Source organism: Suncus etruscus, chromosome 15 (assembly GCF_024139225.1).
Source record: "Suncus etruscus isolate mSunEtr1 chromosome 15, mSunEtr1.pri.cur, whole genome shotgun sequence".
In the NCBI taxonomy this organism is placed as follows: domain Eukaryota; kingdom Metazoa; phylum Chordata; class Mammalia; order Eulipotyphla; family Soricidae; genus Suncus; species Suncus etruscus.
This window is the reverse complement of record NC_064862.1, coordinates 25,069,484-25,090,848: the sequence shown is the minus strand read 5'-3', so window position 1 is coordinate 25,090,848 and position 21,365 is coordinate 25,069,484. Positions and strand designations below refer to the sequence as shown.

At 45.5% G+C, this 21,365-nt stretch overlaps 5 protein-coding genes and 2 pseudogenes across 5 annotated transcripts in view; 1 reads left to right on the top strand and 6 right to left on the bottom strand.

Annotated features, from left to right (window-relative positions):
* LOC126029762 (pre-mRNA-splicing factor 38A-like) overlaps positions 1 to 21,365 on the top strand; it is a 248,947-nt pseudogene that overhangs the window by 131,473 nt on the left and 96,109 nt on the right.
* LOC126031300 (transcription initiation factor TFIID subunit 6-like) overlaps positions 1 to 21,365 on the bottom strand; it is a 174,270-nt gene that overhangs the window by 65,594 nt on the left and 87,311 nt on the right.
* LOC126030633 (pre-mRNA-splicing factor 38A-like) lies at positions 8,269 to 9,191 on the bottom strand. The gene is given in 2 exon segments (XM_049788857.1): positions 8,269 to 8,624; positions 8,627 to 9,191. Coding segments are annotated over 2 exon segments (921 nt in total).
* On the bottom strand, positions 11,152 to 12,074 carry LOC126030626 (pre-mRNA-splicing factor 38A-like). The gene is given in 2 exon segments (XM_049788851.1): positions 11,152 to 11,507; positions 11,510 to 12,074. Coding segments are annotated over 2 exon segments (921 nt in total).
* Positions 14,020 to 14,942, bottom strand: LOC126030625 (pre-mRNA-splicing factor 38A-like). Its single transcript, XM_049788850.1, is given in 2 exon segments — positions 14,020 to 14,375; positions 14,378 to 14,942. Coding segments are annotated over 2 exon segments (921 nt in total).
* Positions 16,908 to 17,830, bottom strand: LOC126030624 (pre-mRNA-splicing factor 38A-like). Its single transcript, XM_049788849.1, is given in 2 exon segments — positions 16,908 to 17,263; positions 17,266 to 17,830. Coding segments are annotated over 2 exon segments (921 nt in total).
* On the bottom strand, positions 20,816 to 21,234 carry LOC126031313 (protein BUD31 homolog; annotated as a pseudogene).

Sequence of the window (21,365 nt, the reverse complement as noted above, 5' to 3'; positions counted from 1 at the left end):
CATGCACCCTTAGAAAAACACGAAGCCATCTTTGAAGGTCCTCTCAGATCACCTGGCATTTAAGACCCTTTGAAGGAGATTCCTCCTGGGAATCTTCTGACTTCCAAAAAAAGGACAGTTTTCTATGATTTTTCCACCCTCAGTCCCACCAGTGAAACATTCCCACTACCAATGTCCCAAATCATTCTCCTCCCCACCCCACCCCTGTCTCTATGCTAGACAGGCTTTCTACCTCCCTCATTCATTCTCATTGTTAGGATAGTTCTCAATGTAGTTATTTCTCTAACAACACTCATGACTCTTTGTGGTGAGCTTCATGTCGTGAGCTGGACCTTCCAGCCCTCCTCTCTTTTGTCTCTGAGAATTTTTGCAAAAATATCATTCATTTTTCTTAAAACCCATAGATGAGTGATAATATTCTGCTTCTATCTCTCTCCCTCTAACTCAGCATAATAGATTTCATATACATCCATGTATAGGACAATTTCATGACTTCATCTCTCCTGACGACTTCATAATATTCCATTGTGTATATTTACAATAGTTTCTTTCATTCATCTGTGGAAGTGCATCCTGGCTGTTTCCAGAGTCTGGCTATTGTAAATAGTACCACAATGAATATAGGTGTGAGGAAGGGATTTTTGTATTGTGTTTGTGTGTGTGTGTTCCAACGTAGCTTATATTCTTAGGAGTGGTGTAGCAGGATCATATGAGAGTTCAATTTACAGTTTTTGGAGGAATCTCCATATTTCTTTCCATAAAGGTTGGACTAGACTGCTTTCCCACCCACAGTGAAAAAGAGCACCTTTCTCTCCACATCCCTGACAGCACTGCTTGTTTTCCTTCTTTGTGATGTGCACCAATCTCTGTGGCATGACATAGTACCTCATATTTAAAATACAAAACAAATAAACAAACTCCAACACCATGGTTAAAAAATAAATAGAAACAAACCTTCACTCTAGAGGGGCAAACATCTGTGTGTTGCAGGGGTACATATGGATTGGGGGGATATAAAATTAGGGTAAGCATCCTGTTCTTTTAGCCCCCACCACTTTGGCTAGATTTGTAACCAGCAATACTGGAAGCTTGGATACCACCCAGGTCAAAATCCATAAATCCCCGAGCCAGACCATTCTACCATGCCATGCCCTGTCCCTGCCAGATAATCACCCTGAAGCCCATAGACCTGACCTGGAAGAGACTTGGGGTCCTGCTTAGGGAGCTCTAATTGTGAAAGGCACTCCATAGGCCATATCTCCAAGCCCAAGTTAACAATCTGAGTGGTGCGCATTCCAGATTGGAATGAGTATGCTCCAAGCACCCTGCCTCTGCTCCTAAAGTGATGCATATGTGAGACCCACATTGTATATGCATCTTGATCTGCTTTTATAATCTCAGAGTTTGAAAGTTTCGAGTCTGGAGGTCTCAAAGCCAAAATCTACACCCCATTTACATAGATGTTGGGTTACACCTTTTCTTTCTTTATTTCCTTCTTTCTTTTTTTTTTTTTTTTACCTAAAACAAAGTTTATCCCTGGTTTCTTTGTATCTGTTTATTACAGTTTGGTTTCACCCAAACTGAGATTATAAAGGTTCACCACTCACATACTTTAGACATTTTCGTCTGGGAGCAGTCTTTCAGCTCTTTGTTCCAGGACTAAAGAGAGCAAATTCCAACCGCTAGTAGAGTGTCAAGGGGGTTGGAAGGCATATTTTAAAGGCCAGTGAGAGGATAGTTTCCCAAGCTGAGCTGGGGTAGCATATCTGAAGGATTCGGCAGAACATTTCTAAGTCAAAAGCTTTGAGCTCATTGCCCTGACTTGGCCAGAGTCACAGGTTGTTCAGCTCCAGGACTCAAGACTCAAGATTTAAATCTCTAAAGCTGCAGAATTTCTCCAGATCTGTTCTAAGTTTTAAAGTCTGTGAAGCCAGCTATGATCAAACATCTCACATGAACCTGACCACCCCAATGCAGCATTCTAATGTGGCGCCCCAAAAGCTTTAGCATCCCAATCCTAACATGACCACAGTTTACCACTTATTGGTAGAGGTTGGCCTAGGAGCAAAAGCTATTTAGGTTTGGGTCTATAAAGCAGTAAGTTCAGAAACTTGAAACCCAACTGCTTGATGCCAGGGCATTGATTAAGAGGGTTAGGGGCTAGGGTAAGAAGTGAAACAACCAGAGGCAACAATGCAGGAAGTCTAGACTGGGGAGAGTAGACAAATACTACCATTCCTCAAATTCCCGAAACAACCTTGGTCAGCATGAGGGGAGTGAGCACCCTGTCTACCACTGACTCTCCATTCCAGGAGACAGCGCTATTGCTCACTGAATTATTTCCTTGAAATGGGAAACAGAGAGCAAATTCCACCTGGTATAAGGAGCTGGGTAGTGCCTATGGCAGGACTGTCTTTGAACAGTGATGTTGGTAAGTAGCCACTAGGAAGCAATTGGGTAGCCCTAGGGTGCAACAATCTGTCTGAAAAACCTTTCTCCAAGCCACTTCTAAAGGTTTTATTGTGGTTATGAAAGTCAGTAGAGAAGTTCCCTGAAGTTGTCTCACTTAATTTAGGAGTGGCTGAATTGTACAGATGGGCCAGACTAGGCACACATTCCTTTTGTTCGTACCCATTCAATTGAGGTGTCCATTTAGGAGGAAAACACCCACTGCTTAGCTCACTGTAGAGACCTTTATCTAACACCTGCCTAAGCCTCTGCTACTCCAGAGCAAACATCTAAGATTTTAAGATTTACTGAGTGCTGGGGACTTGGGGGCTCTGAGAAAAGGGCTGGGCTTTCTGACAAACAAACACCATCAAATAGGCACGAGATTTAGTCTCTCAAGTTTTGCTGTCCATTCCACTTTGTATTTTAGATGGGCACATCTCAAGGGTGTCTGAGGGAAGGCAAGAGCTGATATGTGAACAGAATCATTGACAAGTCAAGGAGTGAATCTGTGACAAATCAAAGCCTTTTGCTATCTTGACAACCAGGTATTCTCACTTGGGCTCAATGATTGCAGACCAGTCAAGTTACTAGGTCTTGAATTTGGGAAAGATTGAGTTGAGCATCAGGTGTGTGAGGGTTGTGAAATCCACCACAAACAAAGCACTTTTCCATCCTTTTGCCACTTCCATCGAGTATCTGCCATTCTCATAGCCACTCAGCTGCTGGCCCAGAGGCTAGAAGACAGTGACATCCTTTCATATGAGTTTCCACTGGATGAGAAATTCATGACATCAGGGCCATAGACTCAGTGTGAAATGGGGAAGGTCCCAAGCTGCCAGAGGAAAATAAAAGGAAATGGATGGAACCACAGATTCTGGGATCAAGCTAGATCCTGTTTCAGGACTGCCAGGAGCACTCCTCCAACTCCTGCAGAAAAAGAATCCTCTGCCAACTACTTCAATCTACACCCAAGTGGTCATCCAGCTGTGGTGAATATTGCCCTGCCACCATTGCCTGGTTATGTCCCACCTCCACCCCCAAGTTTGGGGCCACACATGTTTTATCCAATGGGACCAGCTCCTCCTTTCATGAGGGCTCCAGGACCAATCAATCCATTACCCTTCTCAGGACCCTCAGAGAATGGGCACTCAGGCTGGAAATCAAAGCAGCCCTTAGCACCTTCTCCCCACTCTGAGGATTTGCCTTAAAATCTCAGCAAGATGAACATTGGATTCAATATCAATTCCCTTCCTTTGTAGTTTTCATGGTAGTGAAATTTGTTCAGATGTGGGCAGTTGGGAGACTGCCTTGCTTTCCTACATGTATTCAAAGGATTGATGGACTGCAGATAATCTGTCATTAACACATCTCATTACAACTATTACATGGCTAATTACATTTAAAGTCATTTCCCCTCATCTCTAAGGGGAATAGAAACTATTTGAATTGCAAAATCAACCAAGTTACCACCCAGTTAAAATCGTTTGGTATCATTTGGTGGGGAGGGTCAGGTTGGGATGAATTGACCTTTGCTGAATAAAATTTAAAAAATAGTTTTGATTATTTTCACATCCACTGAATATATTTCTTTATCATCTAAACAAATTCCTAGTAGTAATCATTTAGTGACCTGAGTGTGATTTAATACTACGGAAGTTACAGCATCAGAAAGGCAAGTAGGAACTGGCATCCAGCATGATCAGTCTTTCCTTGCCTCTTTGCCTCATCTATTAACTACTAAAGGGATTGCTGATGATTTGATTCTCTAAGCTACCAAAAAGAGTCAAAAACTAAAATTCTTATTTCTGTCCATTAAAAGAAAAGATCAGTGTTTTGGTATATGTATTAGAGTAAGCTTGGTGGGAGAGAGTCTTCTTACTCCTAAGTAGGGTAGTGGGGGGTAGGGAACATGCCATTGCATGAGGGTGCTACCCAAGGTAGCTTAGGTATTCCTAGGCATACACAGGCAAAACTCCTGCGAGCTCAGTCCTTGTTACCTAAGAGGCAGAGCTGAGGATGCTGGTTCTACAGGCTTCTAGAAGACTGCACTGGTGAGATTCCGCTAAGAAGGGTTTCCAGCCTCACTCTACCACACTTATGGCTGTTTTCTAACTTCATCTTGCTAAACACCACAAACCTGCAAATTTGGGTACATCAGTGAGTATGATGCCCAAGGAGCTAAAACAGCCTTATTTCTCTCACTCTGGGGTAATGTAACAACAACCTTCCTCCCCCCCCCAAAAAAAAGAAACCTAAACCACACCCTTCCTTCAATCGCTGTATTCTTTTTCTCCCAGCAGGAGCCTGAAAAACTCCAACCCCCTCCAGGAATCAGACTGGGCTATTCCCTGTCTGTTTGTTTTGTTTGTTTTTGAGTCACTCCCAGCAGCATTCATGGGTTATTCCTGGCTGTATGCTCAGAAATCGCTTCTGGCAGGCTCAGGGAACTATATGGGGTGCCAGAGTTTGAACCACAGTCCTTCTGTATGTAAGGCAAATGCCTTACCTCCATGCTATCACTTTGGCCCCACTATTTCCCTTTTGTAGGCTTTTCCCCATGGTCAACTAAGCCTTTCTCCTTGGGCTTAAAACCAGGCAGTTTGGGGCTCACAAGATAAGCAGTTTCCTTTCAGCAAACTAACAGGGGACCAGATAGTTTTGCAGGTGAATTCTATCAAACATTCAGAAAACTACTACCATTGACCCTCAGACTTTTCCAAAACATTGAAAAGATGGGAATGCACCCTCATTCTTTTTTTATGAGGCTCATATCACACTCATTCTCAAAGCTGACAAAGATACTACCAGAAAAGAAAACCATAGATCAATCTCTCTAAGGAACATGGATGCAAAAAGCCTCAGCAAACTAAGCAGGAACAAACCCTTGAGAATTTGGGAGACAGGACAAAGATGTCAAGACTGTAGCCTCAGATTGAAGCTGCAGTAGCTGATGAATGTTTCTATCCTGAGATTCAGCCCAGGGACAGGAACTCCAAGTAGGTCCTTGGAGGGAAAACTGGGGGATTGAAAGCAGTTTTCAAACATATCATGCTATGCTGCAAGGGGGAGAACATGGGCAGTTAGGAGAGCATTTGCTTAGTTGCTCTTGCCTGACTAATAAACTTTGAGCAGTATCAAGGGTGCCACATCCACTGGGTGTGGCCCCAAAATTTAAAAAAATCAAACACATAAATAGTGAAATTAACTATGGAGTTCTCCAGTGGATGAGGTTCCCACCTCAATTTTATTCAACACTTTTTTTTAAGGTTGGGGCATAGTACAGTGCAGGCTGTGATTTATAGGTAGTGGAGATCAAGGGGAGCAAAAATGTCATTCTGGGATGGAGGAGCTGTGGTCGAGCCAGCCATGGATGTTGCAAGGTATGTAGGATTGGTGGAGAGTGCCAGGAGGTCTGAAGTCCATAGTGCTGAGTTCCAGGTAGTATTTTGGCCGAGGTTGCTCCCTTGCTTAGTTTGCATGGCTTTGGGTTTGGGATGGTTGGTAATTTAGTTACCCCCATAAAAAGTACAGCCATGCTCTTCTCTGATGTCTAGCATGGACTGATCCCCACAGTGCAGCACTTGGAGGATGGGCAGCATATATTGCCAGCAGTAGTATTTTGAAGTCCCTCAGCATTTGACATATCACAAATCTTAGGGATAAAGTTGGTGGCAATGCCTGTGTTTCCTGAACACCCCAGGAAGCCAATCTGGTGCACATAGTTCTCGAACTCAGGCATCATATTGATGTGATGAATGGCAGAAAAGTTCGGACCCTTGGAGGCGACATATGTGGCCACTAAAATGCCCTGCTTGCCATCCCAGAGGCCTCAATGAACCTTGGTGTGTTCTTCATGGTGTGGTTTGCCATTTTAGGATGTCTTTCGTCCTCTCAATACTTCAAACTTGAATGTGTGCAGCCAAGCCTCAGGCTCCAAAATGCAGATCAGGTTAGACCCAGGTCTGGAAGCAAACGTTGAGGCAGGAAATAATCCACACAGTGAAAATGGACAAGAGGTTAAGCAAATTTAGCACTCAACTCAGGAATTCAACCATCCAAGCTTTCTGCTCCTAAGAAGGAAGGCAGCTCAGTGGAGGAAGGCTGAAGAATAGACCCTGCCCTCTTCAGACCCCTGCTTTTATTGGCAAACAGGCCCCGCCCTAGGGTTCCCCAGAATTCCAAGTAGGGGATAGTCCAATCATCCCATCTCCAGGTCACACCCTGGGGCGGAGCATGAATATTGACGAGGCTGAGACAAGTAACCCGACACTGGGTCCAGTCTCTGGGAACTAGGCTGGAGCATGAATATTGAATAGGGTGAGACCAGTAAACCCACAAGTGGGGACCATTCCCAGAAAGTTGTGATATTTCCCTTCACCTTAATGCTTGTTGACTTCCTGGAAAGTCCTCTTTGGAGATGTGTCCCTTCAGACCTACCCAATTAAAGTAAAGCATTTGTGACCTCTACTCGTCACTGGTAACTAGTTCTGAAATGAGAGGAAGAACAAATTGTTGACTGGCCCATGATAGGATTGTAGGTTGGGGTGTAGAACTCTAATTAAAGGCAGTACAAGGTGCCAGAGGAATAGCACAGCGGTAAGGCTTTTGCTTTGCATGTGGTCAACCCCTGACTCTAGTTTTGATTCCAGTATCCCATATAGTTCCCTGAGCTTGGAGCAATTTCTGAGTGCAGAGCCAGGAGTAGCCCTTGAGCTCCACCAGGTGTAACCCCGAAACAAAAAATAATAATAATAATAATTGTAGAATTAAATAATGACTATCTAATTAAAGAATAATTAACGATGGTTGCTGGATGGAGAAGGATGGAGGCCTTTATTCTTAGGCCATGGCCACGTGGCCTCATCCCCCATCAACTGGCGGGTGTGGGGTCCAGGAAAGCGACGAGTATTGACCTCACTCACGGGCAGGCTTCAGGAAACATCCACCACATGTGTGGCCTATATCATAACCTTTTAAGCATTCAGCCATTCTTAGCTAGCCCTGCCTCTTAACTCCTGTCAGCCATCTTCCCTTTGACCTCCATGCTGGCAAAAGACCAAAAAGGCCCTAATCCCCTCTGGTCAAAGCCTTATCTACCTTTTCCAAGACCCCTTCCAGGAATGGGCGGGGTCTTGCAGGTAAGGTCAAGTTACCTAGGAAGAATGGGGGGGATGAGGCTTCAATAATAATGAAGTACAATACTACTTGAAGCAAGGAACACCCTACAACTACCTCTTAAGCACCTGTAGAGTTACCACACACACACACAGACACACACACACACACACACACATATACTGGAGACCTTTCTTGCTGAATTTGTTTACTGTCTCATTCCCCCAATGGCGCTGAGTTTGGTCCCCCACCCCACCCCCCAGACTGCCAGTACTATTTCTGAGCATAGAGTCAGGAGTAACCCCTGAGAGTGTCTGGGTATGACTCAAAAACCAAAATAAATGAATAAATAAATAAAAAATAAAAAACAAACAAAAAATACATGAGCACCAAGGACCAGAGGGATACAGGGTCATCCTTCTTTGCATGAAGCAAGCCTGGGTTCAATCCCTGGCATCACATTGGTCCCCTAATCTCAGCCAGGAGTGATCCCTGAGTGCAGAGCTATTAATAAACTGTGATCATTGCTGGGTGGTGTCTAATAAATCCACAAAATAATAACCTCAACACCTCTGCCACTTCAAGAATACAAGTGAAAAACTTGGTAAAAAAAATGTAGCTGCAGGAATAGTTCTTAGTTCTTCCATATAGAACAATGCCTTAACTTCATAAGTCATTTGGACTCAAACCAAAATGAATCCATTATTCATTCCATCTTCCACTCTTCTTGTGGCTTTTCTTGGATCTTTCAGGAGCCTTTGAGTGGTTTCGATGTCTGTGGATACAATGATGACCTGGGGACATGGAGAGAGGTCTAAGACATCTCTGTCGGGATCTGCTAGGGTGATGCCTTGGATTCTGGCTGCCACGTCTTGTTTGTTGAGGGGAGGGACTCCTCTTGGGAGAGAGACTCCATGTAGGAGGTGATCTGCTCCGACTTTTATAGCACAGTGTGGGAGAATGCCTGGGCTGGCCTAAGTCTTGGGAGCTTCTCTGGCAGTGATCAGGTGATCGAGCTCTTTCCAACTTCTCATGTTCTTCCTCTTCACTGGACTCTAATCATCCATGTCTTCAAGAGCACTAACCCGAGGCTCCAACTGCTCAGCTTCTTCTAGTAAAGAACGTTTCTGGAGATGTGGCAGAAGGACATCACAAACCCTCTCACTGTGGAGCAACTCGTCAATAAACTCGTCCACATGCATCAGTTCCAACTCCCCATTACGGTTCTGCCTCTTGATTTTTCTGTAGTCATTGTACAGAGGCTCCAAGTACTTGTAACAATCCAGGGCAGTGCCTGTCAGCCTGAGGTAAAGTGCACCCAACAGGCGGACATACTTGAAGTCTTCATTTTGGATCAACTCCACAATGATTTCCTTCTCAGGTTGGAGTTGTAGCATCTTCAGAGTCAAGCAAAGGAAAGGAGCTGGTTTGATGTGGCCACCAGACATGCCACCCACAAACCTTAACTCCGTGGCTTTATCAACTACCTGTTCAGCTGTCAGCCCAAAGCACTCTTCTTTCCAGTACCTGGACTCATAGATTCGCATTCGAATGATCTTCTCCACCAGGTACTGAGGCTTGGTGCCATGAATGCTGCGAGCATCCTTCATGGTGTGGTTTGCCATTTTAGGATGTCTTTCGTCCTCTCAATACTTCAAACTTGAATGTGTGCAGCCAAGCCTCAGGCTCCAAAACGCAGATCAGGTTAGACCCAGGTCTGGAAGCAAACGTTGAGGCAGGAAATAATCCACACAGTGAAAATGGACAAGAGGTTAAGCAAATTTAGCACTCAACTCAGGAATTCAACCATCCAAGCTTTCTGCTCCTAAGAAGGAAGGCAGCTCAGTGGAGGAAGGCTGAAGAATAGACCCTGCCCTCTTCAGACCCCTGCTTTTATTGGCAAACAGGCCCCGCCCTAGGGTTCCCCAGAATTCCAAGTAGGGGATAGTCCAATCATCCCATCTCCAGGTCACACCCTGGGGCGGAGCATGAATATTGACGAGGCTGAGACAAGTAACCCGACACTGGGTCCAGTCTCTGGGAACTAGGCTGGAGCATGAATATTGAATAGGGTGAGACCAGTAAACCCACAAGTGGGGACCATTCCCAGAAAGTTGTGATATTTCCCTTCACCTTAATGCTTGTTGACTTCCTGGAAAGTCCTCTTTGGAGATGTGTCCCTTCAGACCTACCCAATTAAAGTAAAGCATTTGTGACCTCTACTCGTCACTGGTAACTAGTTCTGAAATGAGAGGAAGAACAAATTGTTGACTGGCCCATGATAGGATTGTAGGTTGGGGTGTAGAACTCTAATTAAAGGCAGTACAAGGTGCCAGAGGAATAGCACAGCGGTAAGGCTTTTGCTTTGCATGTGGTCAACCCCTGACTCTAGTTTTGATTCCAGTATCCCATATAGTTCCCTGAGCTTGGAGCAATTTCTGAGTGCAGAGCCAGGAGTAGCCCTTGAGCTCCACCAGGTGTAACCCCGAAACAAAAAATAATAATAATAATAATTGTAGAATTAAATAATGACTATCTAATCAAAGAATAATTAACGATGGTTGCTGGATGGAGAAGGATGGAGGCCTTTATTCTTAGGCCATGGCCACGTGGCCTCATCCCCCATCAACTGGCGGGTGTGGGGTCCAGGAAAGCGACGAGTATTGACCTCACTCACGGGCAGGCTTCAGGAAACATCCACCACATGTGTGGCCTATATCATAACCTTTTAAGCATTCAGCCATTCTTAGCTAGCCCTGCCTCTTAACTCCTGTCAGCCATCTTCCCTTTGACCTCCATGCTGGCAAAAGACCAAAAAGGCCCTAATCCCCTCTGGTCAAAGCCTTATCTACCTTTTCCAAGACCCCTTCCAGGAATGGGCGGGGTCTTGCAGGTAAGGTCAAGTTACCTAGGAAGAATGGGGGGGATGAGGCTTCAATAATAATGAAGTACAATACTACTTGAAGCAAGGAACACCCTACAACTACCTCTTAAGCACCTGTAGAGTTACCACACACACACACAGACACACACACAGACACACACACACACACACACACACATATACTGGAGACCTTTCTTGCTGAATTTGTTTACTGTCTCATTCCCCCAATGGCGCTGAGTTTGGTCCCCCACCCCACCCCCCCAGACTGCCAGTACAATTTCTGAGCATAGAGTCAGGAGTAACCCCTGAGAGTGTCTGGGTGTGACTCAAAAACCAAAATAAATGAATAAATAAATAAAAAATAAAAAACAAACAAAAAATACATGAGCACCAAGGACCAGAGAGATACAGGGTCATCCTTCTTTGCATGAAGCAAGCCTGGGTTCAATCCCTGGCATCACATTGGTCCCCTAATCTCAGCCAGGAGTGATCCCTGAGTGCAGAGCTATTAATAAACTGTGATCATTGCTGGGTGGTGACTAATAAATCCACAAAATAATAACCTCAACACCTCTGCCACTTCAAGAATACACGTGAAAAACTTGGTAAAAAATGTAGCTGCAGGAATAGTTCTTAGTTCTTCCATCTAGAACAATGCCTTAACTTCATAAGTCATTTGGACTCAAACCAAAATGAATCCATTATTCATTCCATCTTCCACTCTTCTTGTGGCTTTTCTTGGATCTTTCAGGAGCCTTTGAGTGGTTTCGATGTCTGTGGATACAATGATGACCTGGGGACATGGAGAGAGGTCTAAGACATCTCTGTCGGGATCTGCTAGGGTGATGCCTTGGATTCTGGCTGCCACGTCTTGTTTGTTGAGGGGAGGGACTCCTCTTGGGAGAGAGACTCCATGTAGGAGGTGATCTGCTCCGACTTTTATAGCACAGTGTGGGAGAATGCCTGGGCTGGCCTAAGTCTTGGGAGCTTCTCTGGCAGTGATCAGGTGATCGAGCTCTTTCCAACTTCTCATGTTCTTCCTCTTCACTGGACTCTAATCATCCATGTCTTCAAGAGCACTAACCCGAGGCTCCAACTGCTCAGCTTCTTCTAGTAAAGAACGTTTCTGGAGATGTGGCAGAAGGACATCACAAACCCTCTCACTGTGGAGCAACTCGTCAATAAACTCGTCCACATGCATCAGTTCCAACTCCCCATTACGGTTCTGCCTCTTGATTTTTCTGTAGTCATTGTACAGAGGCTCCAAGTACTTGTAACAATCCAGGGCAGTGCCTGTCAGCCTGAGGTAAAGTGCACCCAACAGGCGGACATACTTGAAGTCTTCATTTTGGATCAACTCCACAATGATTTCCTTCTCAGGTTGGAGTTGTAGCATCTTCAGAGTCAAGCAAAGGAAAGGAGCTGGTTTGATGTGGCCACCAGACATGCCACCCACAAACCTTAACTCCGTGGCTTTCTCAACTACCTGTTCAGCTGTCAGCCCAAAGCACTCTTCTTTCCAGTACCTGGACTCATAGATTCGCATTCGAATGATCTTCTCCACCAGGTACTGAGGGTTGGTGCCATGAATGCTGCGAGCATCCTTCATGGTGTGGTTTGCCATTTTAGGATGTCTTTCGTCCTCTCAATACTTCAAACTTGAATGTGTGCAGCCAAGCCTCAGGCTCCAAAACGCAGATCAGGTTAGACCCAGGTCTGGAAGCAAACGTTGAGGCAGGAAATAATCCACACAGTGAAAATGGACAAGAGGTTAAGCAAATTTAGCACTCAACTCAGGAATTCAACCATCCAAGCTTTCTGCTCCTAAGAAGGAAGGCAGCTCAGTGGAGGAAGGCTGAAGAATAGACCCTGCCCTCTTCAGACCCCTGCTTTTATTGGCAAACAGGCCCCGCCCTAGGGTTCCCCAGAATTCCAAGTAGGGGATAGTCCAATCATCCCATCTCCAGGTCACACCCTGGGGCGGAGCATGAATATTGACGAGGCTGAGACAAGTAACCCGACACTGGGTCCAGTCTCTGGGAACTAGGCTGGAGCATGAATATTGAATAGGGTGAGACCAGTAAACCCACAAGTGGGGACCATTCCCAGAAAGTTGTGATATTTCCCTTCACCTTAATGCTTGTTGACTTCCTGGAAAGTCCTCTTTGGAGATGTGTCCCTTCAGACCTACCCAATTAAAGTAAAGCATTTGTGACCTCTACTCGTCACTGGTAACTAGTTCTGAAATGAGAGGAAGAACAAATTGTTGACTGGCCCATGATAGGATTGTAGGTTGGGGTGTAGAACTCTAATTAAAGGCAGTACAAGGTGCCAGAGGAATAGCACAGCGGTAAGGCTTTTGCTTTGCATGTGGTCAACCCCTGACTCTAGTTTTGATTCCAGTATCCCATATAGTTCCCTGAGCTTGGAGCAATTTCTGAGTGCAGAGCCAGGAGTAGCCCTTGAGCTCCACCAGGTGTAACCCCGAAACAAAAAATAATAATAATAATAATTGTAGAATTAAATAATGACTATCTAATCAAAGAATAATTAACGATGGTTGCTGGATGGAGAAGGATGGAGGCCTTTATTCTTAGGCCATGGCCACGTGGCCTCATCCCCCATCAACTGGCGGGTGTGGGGTCCAGGAAAGCGACGAGTATTGACCTCACTCACGGGCAGGCTTCAGGAAACATCCACCACATGTGTGGCCTATATCATAACCTTTTAAGCATTCAGCCATTCTTAGCTAGCCCTGCCTCTTAACTCCTGTCAGCCATCTTCCCTTTGACCTCCATGCTGGCAAAAGACCAAAAAGGCCCTAATCCCCTCTGGTCAAAGCCTTATCTACCTTTTCCAAGACCCCTTCCAGGAATGGGCGGGGTCTTGCAGGTAAGGTCAAGTTACCTAGGAAGAATGGGGGGGATGAGGCTTCAATAATAATGAAGTACAATACTACTTGAAGCAAGGAACACCCTACAACTACCTCTTAAGCACCTGTAGAGTTACCACACACACACACAGACACACACACACACACACACATATACTGGAGACCTTTCTTGCTGAATTTGTTTACTGTCTCATTCCCCCAATGGCGCTGAGTTTGGTCCCCCACCCCACCCCCCAGACTGACAGTACTATTTCTGAGCATAGAGTCAGGAGTAACCCCTGAGAGTGTCTGGGTGTGACTCAAAAACCAAAATAAATGAATAAATAAATAAAAAATAAAAAACAAACAAAAAATACATGAGCACCAAGGACCAGAGGGATACAGGGTCATCCTTCTTTGCATGAAGCAAGCCTGGGTTCAATCCCTGGCATCACATTGGTCCCCTAATCTCAGCCAGGAGTGATCCCTGAGTGCAGAGCTATTAATAAACTGTGATCATTGCTGGGTGGTGTCTAATAAATCCACAAAATAATAACCTCAACACCTCTGCCACTTCAAGAATACAAGTGAAAAACTTGGTAAAAAAAATGTAGCTGCAGGAATAGTTCTTAGTTCTTCCATATAGAACAATGCCTTAACTTCATAAGTCATTTGGACTCAAACCAAAATGAATCCATTATTCATTCCATCTTCCACTCTTCTTGTGGCTTTGCTTGGATCTTTCAGGAGCCTTTGAGTGGTTTCGATGTCTGTGGATACAATGATGACCTGGGGACATGGAGAGAGGTCTAAGACATCTCTGTCGGGATCTGCTAGGGTGATGCCTTGGATTCTGGCTGCCACGTCTTGTTTGTTGAGGGGAGGGACTCCTCTTGGGAGAGAGACTCCATCTAGGAGGTGATCTGCTCCGACTTTTATAGCACAGTGTGGGAGAATGCCTGGGCTGGCCTAAGTCTTGGGAGCTTCTCTGGCAGTGATCAGGTGATCGAGCTCTTTCCAACTTCTCATGTTCTTCCTCTTCACTGGACTCTAATCATCCATGTCTTCAAGAGCACTAACCCGAGGCTCCAACTGCTCAGCTTCTTCTAGTAAAGAACGTTTCTGGAGATGTGGCAGAAGGACATCACAAACCCTCTCACTGTGGAGCAACTCGTCAATAAACTCGTCCACATGCATCAGTTCCAACTCCCCATTACGGTTCTGCCTCTTGATTTTTCTGTAGTCATTGTACAGAGGCTCCAAGTACTTGTAACAATCCAGGGCAGTGCCTGTCAGCCTGAGGTAAAGTGCACCCAACAGGCGGACATACTTGAAGTCTTCATTTTGGATCAACTCCACAATGATTTCCTTCTCAGGTTGGAGTTGTAGCATCTTCAGAGTCAAGCAAAGGAAAGGAGCTGGTTTGATGTGGCCACCAGACATGCCACCCACAAACCTTAACTCCGTGGCTTTCTCAACTACCTGTTCAGCTGTCAGCCCAAAGCACTCTTCTTTCCAGTACCTGGACTCATAGATTCGCATTCGAATGATCTTCTCCACCAGGTACTGAGGGTTGGTGCCATGAATGCTGCGAGCATCCTTCATGGTGTGGTTTGCCATTTTAGGATGTCTTTCGTCCTCTCAATACTTCAAACTTGAATGTGTGCAGCCAAGCCTCAGGCTCCAAAATGCAGATCAGGTTAGACCCAGGTCTGGAAGCAAACGTTGAGGCAGGAAATAATCCACACAGTGAAAATGGACAAGAGGTTAAGCAAATTTAGCACTCAACTCAGGAATTCAACCATCCAAGCTTTCTGCTCCTAAGAAGGAAGGCAGCTCAGTGGAGGAAGGCTGAAGAATAGACCCTGCCCTCTTCAGACCCCTGCTTTTATTGGCAAACAGGCCCCGCCCTAGGGTTCCCCAGAATTTCAAGTAGGGGATAGTCCAATCATCCCATCTCCAGGTCACACCCTGGGGCGGAGCATGAATATTGACGAGGCTGAGACAAGTAACCCGACACTGGGTCCAGTCTCTGGGAACTAGGCTGGAGCATGAATATTGAATAGGGTGAGACCAGTAAACCCACAAGTGGGGACCATTCCCAGAAAGTTGTGATATTTCCCTTCACCTTAATGCTTGTTGACTTCCTGGAAAGTCCTCTTTGGAGATGTGTCCCTTCAGACCTACCCAATTAAAGTAAAGCATTTGTGACCTCTACTCGTCACTGGTAACTAGTTCTGAAATGAGAGGAAGAACAAATTGTTGACTGGCCCATGATAGGATTGTAGGTTGGGGTGTAGAACTCTAATTAAAGGCAGTACAAGGTGCCAGAGGAATAGCACAGCGGTAAGGCTTTTGCTTTGCATGTGGTCAACCCCTGACTCTAGTTTTGATTCCAGTATCCCATATAGTTCCCTGAGCTTGGAGCAATTTCTGAGTGCAGAGCCAGGAGTAGCCCTTGAGCTCCACCAGGTGTAACCCCGAAACAAAAAATAATAATAATAATAATTGTAGAATTAAATAATGACTATCTAATCAAAGAATAATTAACGATGGTTGCTGGATGGAGAAGGATGGAGGCCTTTATTCTTAGGCCATGGCCACGTGGCCTCATCCCCCATCAACTGGCGGGTGTGGGGTCCAGGAAAGCGACGAGTATTGACCTCACTCACGGGCAGGCTTCAGGAAACATCCACCACATGTGTGGCCTATATCATAACCTTTTAAGCATTCAGCCATTCTTAGCTAGCCCTGCCTCTTAACTCCTGTCAGCCATCTTCCCTTTGACCTCCATGCTGGCAAAAGACCAAAAAGGCCCTAATCCCCTCTGGTCAAAGCCTTATCTACCTTTTCCAAGACCCCTTCCAGGAATGGGCGGGGTCTTGCAGGTAAGGTCAAGTTACCTAGGAAGAATGGGGGGGATGAGGCTTCAATAATAATGAAGTACAATACTACTTGAAGCAAGGAACACCCTACAACTACCTCTTAAGCACCTGTAGAGTTAACACACACACACACAGACACACACACAGACACACACACACACACACACACACACACATATACTGGAGACCTTTCTTGCTGAATTTGTTTACTGTCTCATTCCCCCAATGGCGCTGAGTTTGGTCCCCCACCCCACCCCCCCAGACTGCCAGTACAATTTCTGAGCATAGAGTCAGGAGTAACCCCTGAGAGTGTCTGGGTGTGACTCAAAAACCAAAATAAATGAATAAATAAATAAAAAATAAAAAACAAACAAAAAATACATGAGCACCAAGGACCAAAGAGATACAGGGTCATCCTTTTTGCATGAAGCAAGCCTGGGTTCAATCCCTGGCATCACATTGGTCCCCTAATCTCAGCCAGGAGTGATCCCTGAGTGCAGAGCTATTAATAAACTGTGATCATTGCTGGGTGGTGACTAATAAATCCACAAAATAATAACCTCAACACCTCTGCCACTTCAAGAATACACGTGAAAAACTTGGTAAAAAAAATGTAGCTGCAGGAATAGTTCTTAGTTCTTCCATCTAGAACAATGCCTTAACTTCATAAGTCATTTGGACTCAAACCAAAATGAATCCATTATTCATTCCATCTTCCACTCTTCTTGTGGCTTTTCTTGGATCTTTCAGGAGCCTTTGAGTGGTTTCGATGTCTGTGGATACAATGATGACCTGGGGACATGGAGAGAGGTCTAAGACATCTCTGTCGGGATCTGCTAGGGTGATGCCTTGGATTCTGGCTGCCACGTCTTGTTTGTTGAGGGGAGGGACTCCTCTTGGGAGAGAGACTCCATCTAGGAGGTGATCTGCTCCGACTTTTATAGCACAGTGTGGGAGAATGCCTGGGCTGGCCTAAGTCTTGGGAGCTTCTCTGGCAGTGATCAGGTGATCGAGCTCTTTCCAACTTCTCATGTTCTTCCTCTTCACTGGACTCTAATCATCCATGTCTTCAAGAGCACTAACCCGAGGCTCCAACTGCTCAGCTTCTTCTAGTAAAGAACGTTTCTGGAGATGTGGCAGAAGGACATCACAAACCCTCTCACTGTGGAGCAACTCGTCAATAAACTCGTCCACATGCATCAGTTCCAACTCCCCATTACGGTTCTGCCTCTTGATTTTTCTGTAGTCATTGTACAGAGGCTCCAAGTACTTGTAACAATCCAGGGCAGTGCCTGTCAGCCTGAGGTAAAGTGCACCCAACAGGCGGACATACTTGAAGTCTTCATTTTGGATCAACTCCACAATGATTTCCTTCTCAGGTTGGAGTTGTAGCATCTTCAGAGTCAAGCAAAGGAAAGGAGCTGGTTTGATGTGGCCACCAGACATGCCACCCACAAACCTTAACTCCGTGGCTTTCTCAACTACCTGTTCAGCTGTCAGCCCAAAGCACTCTTCTTTCCAGTACCTGGACTCATAGATTCGCATTCGAATGATCTTCTCCACCAGGTACTGAGGGTTGGTGCCATGAATGCTGCGAGCATCCTTCATGGTGTGGTTTGCCATTTTAGGATGTCTTTCGTCCTCTCAATACTTCAAACTTGAATGTGTGCAGCCAAGCCTCAGGCTCCAAAACGCAGATCAGGTTAGACCCAGGTCTGGAAGCAAACGTTGAGGCAGGAAATAATCCACACAGTGAAAATGGACAAGAGGTTAAGCAAATTTAGCACTCAACTCAGGAATTCAACCATCCAAGCTTTCTGCTCCTAAGAAGGAAGGCAGCTCAGTGGAGGAAGGCTGAAGAATAGACCCTGCCCTCTTCAGACCCCTGCTTTTATTGGCAAACAGGCCCCGCCCTAGGGTTCCCCAGAATTCCAAGTAGGGGATAGTCCAATCATCCCATCTCCAGGTCACACCCTGGGGCGGAGCATGAATATTGACGAGGCTGAGACAAGTAACCCGACACTGGGTCCAGTCTCTGGGAACTAGGCTGGAGCATGAATATTGAATAGGGTGAGACCAGTAAACCCACAAGTGGGGACCATTCCCAGAAAGTTGTGATATGTCCCTTCACCTTAATGCTTGTTGACTTCCTGAAAAGTCCTCTTTCGAGATGTGTCCCTTCAGACCTACCCAATTAAAGTAAAGCATTTATGACCTCTACCTGTCACTGGTAACTAATTCTGAAATGAGAGGAAGAACAAAATTGTGGACTGTCCCATGATAGGATTGTAGGTTGGGGTGTAGAACTCTAATTAAATGCAGTACAAGGTGCCAGAGGAATAGCACAGCGGTAAGGCTTTTGCTTTGCATGTGGTCAACCCCTGACTCTAGTTTTGATTCCAGTATCCCATATAGTTCCCTGAGCTTGGAGCAATTTCTGAGTGCAGAGCCAGGAGTAGCCCTTGAGCTCCACCAGGTGTAACCCCGAAACCAATAATAATAATAATAATAATAATAATAATAATAATAATAATAATAATAATTGTAGTATTAAATAATGACTATGTAATCAAATAATAATTAACGATGGTTGCTGGATGGAGAAGGATGGAGGCCTTTATTCTTAGGCCATGGCCACGTGGCCTCATCCCCCATCAACTGGCGGGTGTGGGGTCCAGGAAAGCGACGAGTATAGACCTCACTCACGGGCAGGCTTCAGGAAACATCCACCACATATGTGGCCTATAATATAACCTTTTATGCATTCAGCCATTTTTAGCTCGCCCTGCATCTTAACTCCTGTCAGCCATTTTCCCTTTGACCTCCAAAATGGCCCTAGTCCCCTCTGGTCAAAGCCTTATCTACCTTTTTCAAAACCCTTTCCATGAATGGGCGGGGTCTTGCAGTAAGGTCAAGTTACCTAGGCAGAATTGGCGGATGAGGCTTCAATAATAATGAAGTACAATACTATATGAAGCAAGGAACACCCTATAATTACCTCTTAAGCTCCTGTAGAGTTACCACACACACACACACACACACACACCACACACACACCACACACACACACACACACACACACATACTGGAGACCTTTCTTGCTGAATTTCTTTTTTTTTTTTTTTTTTTTTTTTGGTTTTTGGGCCACACCCTGTGACGCTCAGGGGTTACTCCTGGCTATGCGCTCAGAAGTTGCTCCTGGCTTCTTGGGGGACCATATGGGATGCCGGGGGATCAAACCGCGGTCCGTCCTAGGCTAGCGCAGGCAAGGCAGGCACCTTTCCTCCAGCGCCACCGCCAGGCCCCTTGCTGAATTTCTTTACTGTCTTATTCCCCCGATGGTGCTGAGTTTGGGAAACTACACCCTACCGCTATGCTATCTCTCTGGCCCTTGGAGCTTTCATTTTAGAAGAAGGGGAAACTGGGCTGTCTACTTCTCTTGTGAAGTTCTGAATTTTAGAAAATATATCTTGATTTTAGTTGGGGAGAAGGCACTATTATATAGTAGCTTAAGGTCAGATTACTAGGTTTTAGCACCCCTGCACGAACTCCTAGAACTGCATCTGAAGAAGAGGAGAAGAGAGGGAAAGGGAGCATGTCAATGCATGACAAGGCAGCTCAGTCTCTTCATCTTCAGTTTCTAAGACTTTCCTTTCTGATTCACTGCTCTAGAAAAAATTTTATGCCACCGTATAATCCTCTAATCCTGATTCATTTGGGGAGGTGGTTCCCCCATAGAGGTGTTAACCAAGGCCATGGAAGGGAAATTGGTGAGTAGTAGTGTAAGATCTGTTACTGCAGAGTTGCCCTTACTTCCCCTATCTTTTCCGAAGTCAAGTACTGGCCCAACTTCCACACCCTTGGAAGGCTGAGGGGTATAATTCCCCTCAGGGAGGGGTTAATAATAGTTGAATTGTCTTGTCTGTGATTAGGGACGTTGGGCATTTGCAGATTCTCCAGGTTCCATGTCTTGTAGCTACAGTACAAGACCTCCCCATCCCGACCCGGGATAATTTGGGGGGGGGGTGGTAGGTTGACATACACCCTCAGCCCCTGCCAAATTGTAGCTGTGGGGAACTTGAGACTTGGTCTCAGGTGTTTGGTACATCTGTACTTGTTTCTCTAATTACCTCAGCGTCCCATATTGTCCCCCAAGCCAGGAGCGATCTCTGAGTTCATAGACAGGAGTAAACACTGCACATCACCATGTGTGGCCCCCAAACAAAGAAAAGGCAGGTGATATACCAGAGTGGGAGAGGGAAATAAGGGTGCAAAGAAAGGGACAGGCCAGGGGTGGGGGATAAATTGTGCTTTTATTATTAAAGCTCCAGGCTCAAACCATCATGAATTTCTTAGTCCCCCAGAGATATATGGTGGTTAAAAATTAGTAAAAGATCATCTTGAACAACTGGTACACAGAGAGTGCCAGTCTGGGTAGTGATGATCTTCTTTTGGAAGGGTTTATCAGGTTTATTGCTACAACCACATGGGAAATTCTGAGGCTTCCCCAGTAGAAGCCATTGCCCCTGCTCTGGGAGTAGCACTGAGAGGTATCTGCAGAACAGGCCAAGTTCAAGTCCAAGGAGATAGGGGTACGGTGGGGGTGTCTCAACTACAACAGCCCCAGCAGTGACAGTGCTTGCACTCAATGGTTCTATTCCCTTTCAGCTTGCTCATGGAGACATGGCAAATGCAGTTGGTGCCGAAGTTGGTGTCATGGGTCTGGATGTCGCAGAGGCAGCAGAGGTTCTTGTAGCATTGGTTCTTCCATTTAGCAATGAGGTTCTTCTCCACATAGCCTTCTTGGATGCAGAATTTCTACATCTCTCTGCTGATGGCTTTCTGCTTGTAGAAGAGGTTGAATATGAAGTGTGTTTCCTGGGTGGTTGACCAAAAAGATGGGTGAGAGAGACTCCACCTTCCTCTTTCCCTCAAAACACTATTTCAGTTTTACACATCTTCTGATCCAACTCACCCAAATTGGATTCAATTACCCCCCAGCCAACTGGGGGTGCTTTTATGCTTCTTTTTTTTATGCTTTTTTTTTTTTACTTTAGGCATGTCCCCCTTGAGAAACACCAGTCACCTCAATCATGCAGAAAACACAGAATTCCAAGTGTAGGGCTTGGATTTAATGAGTCCTGGGAGGCACAAGTGG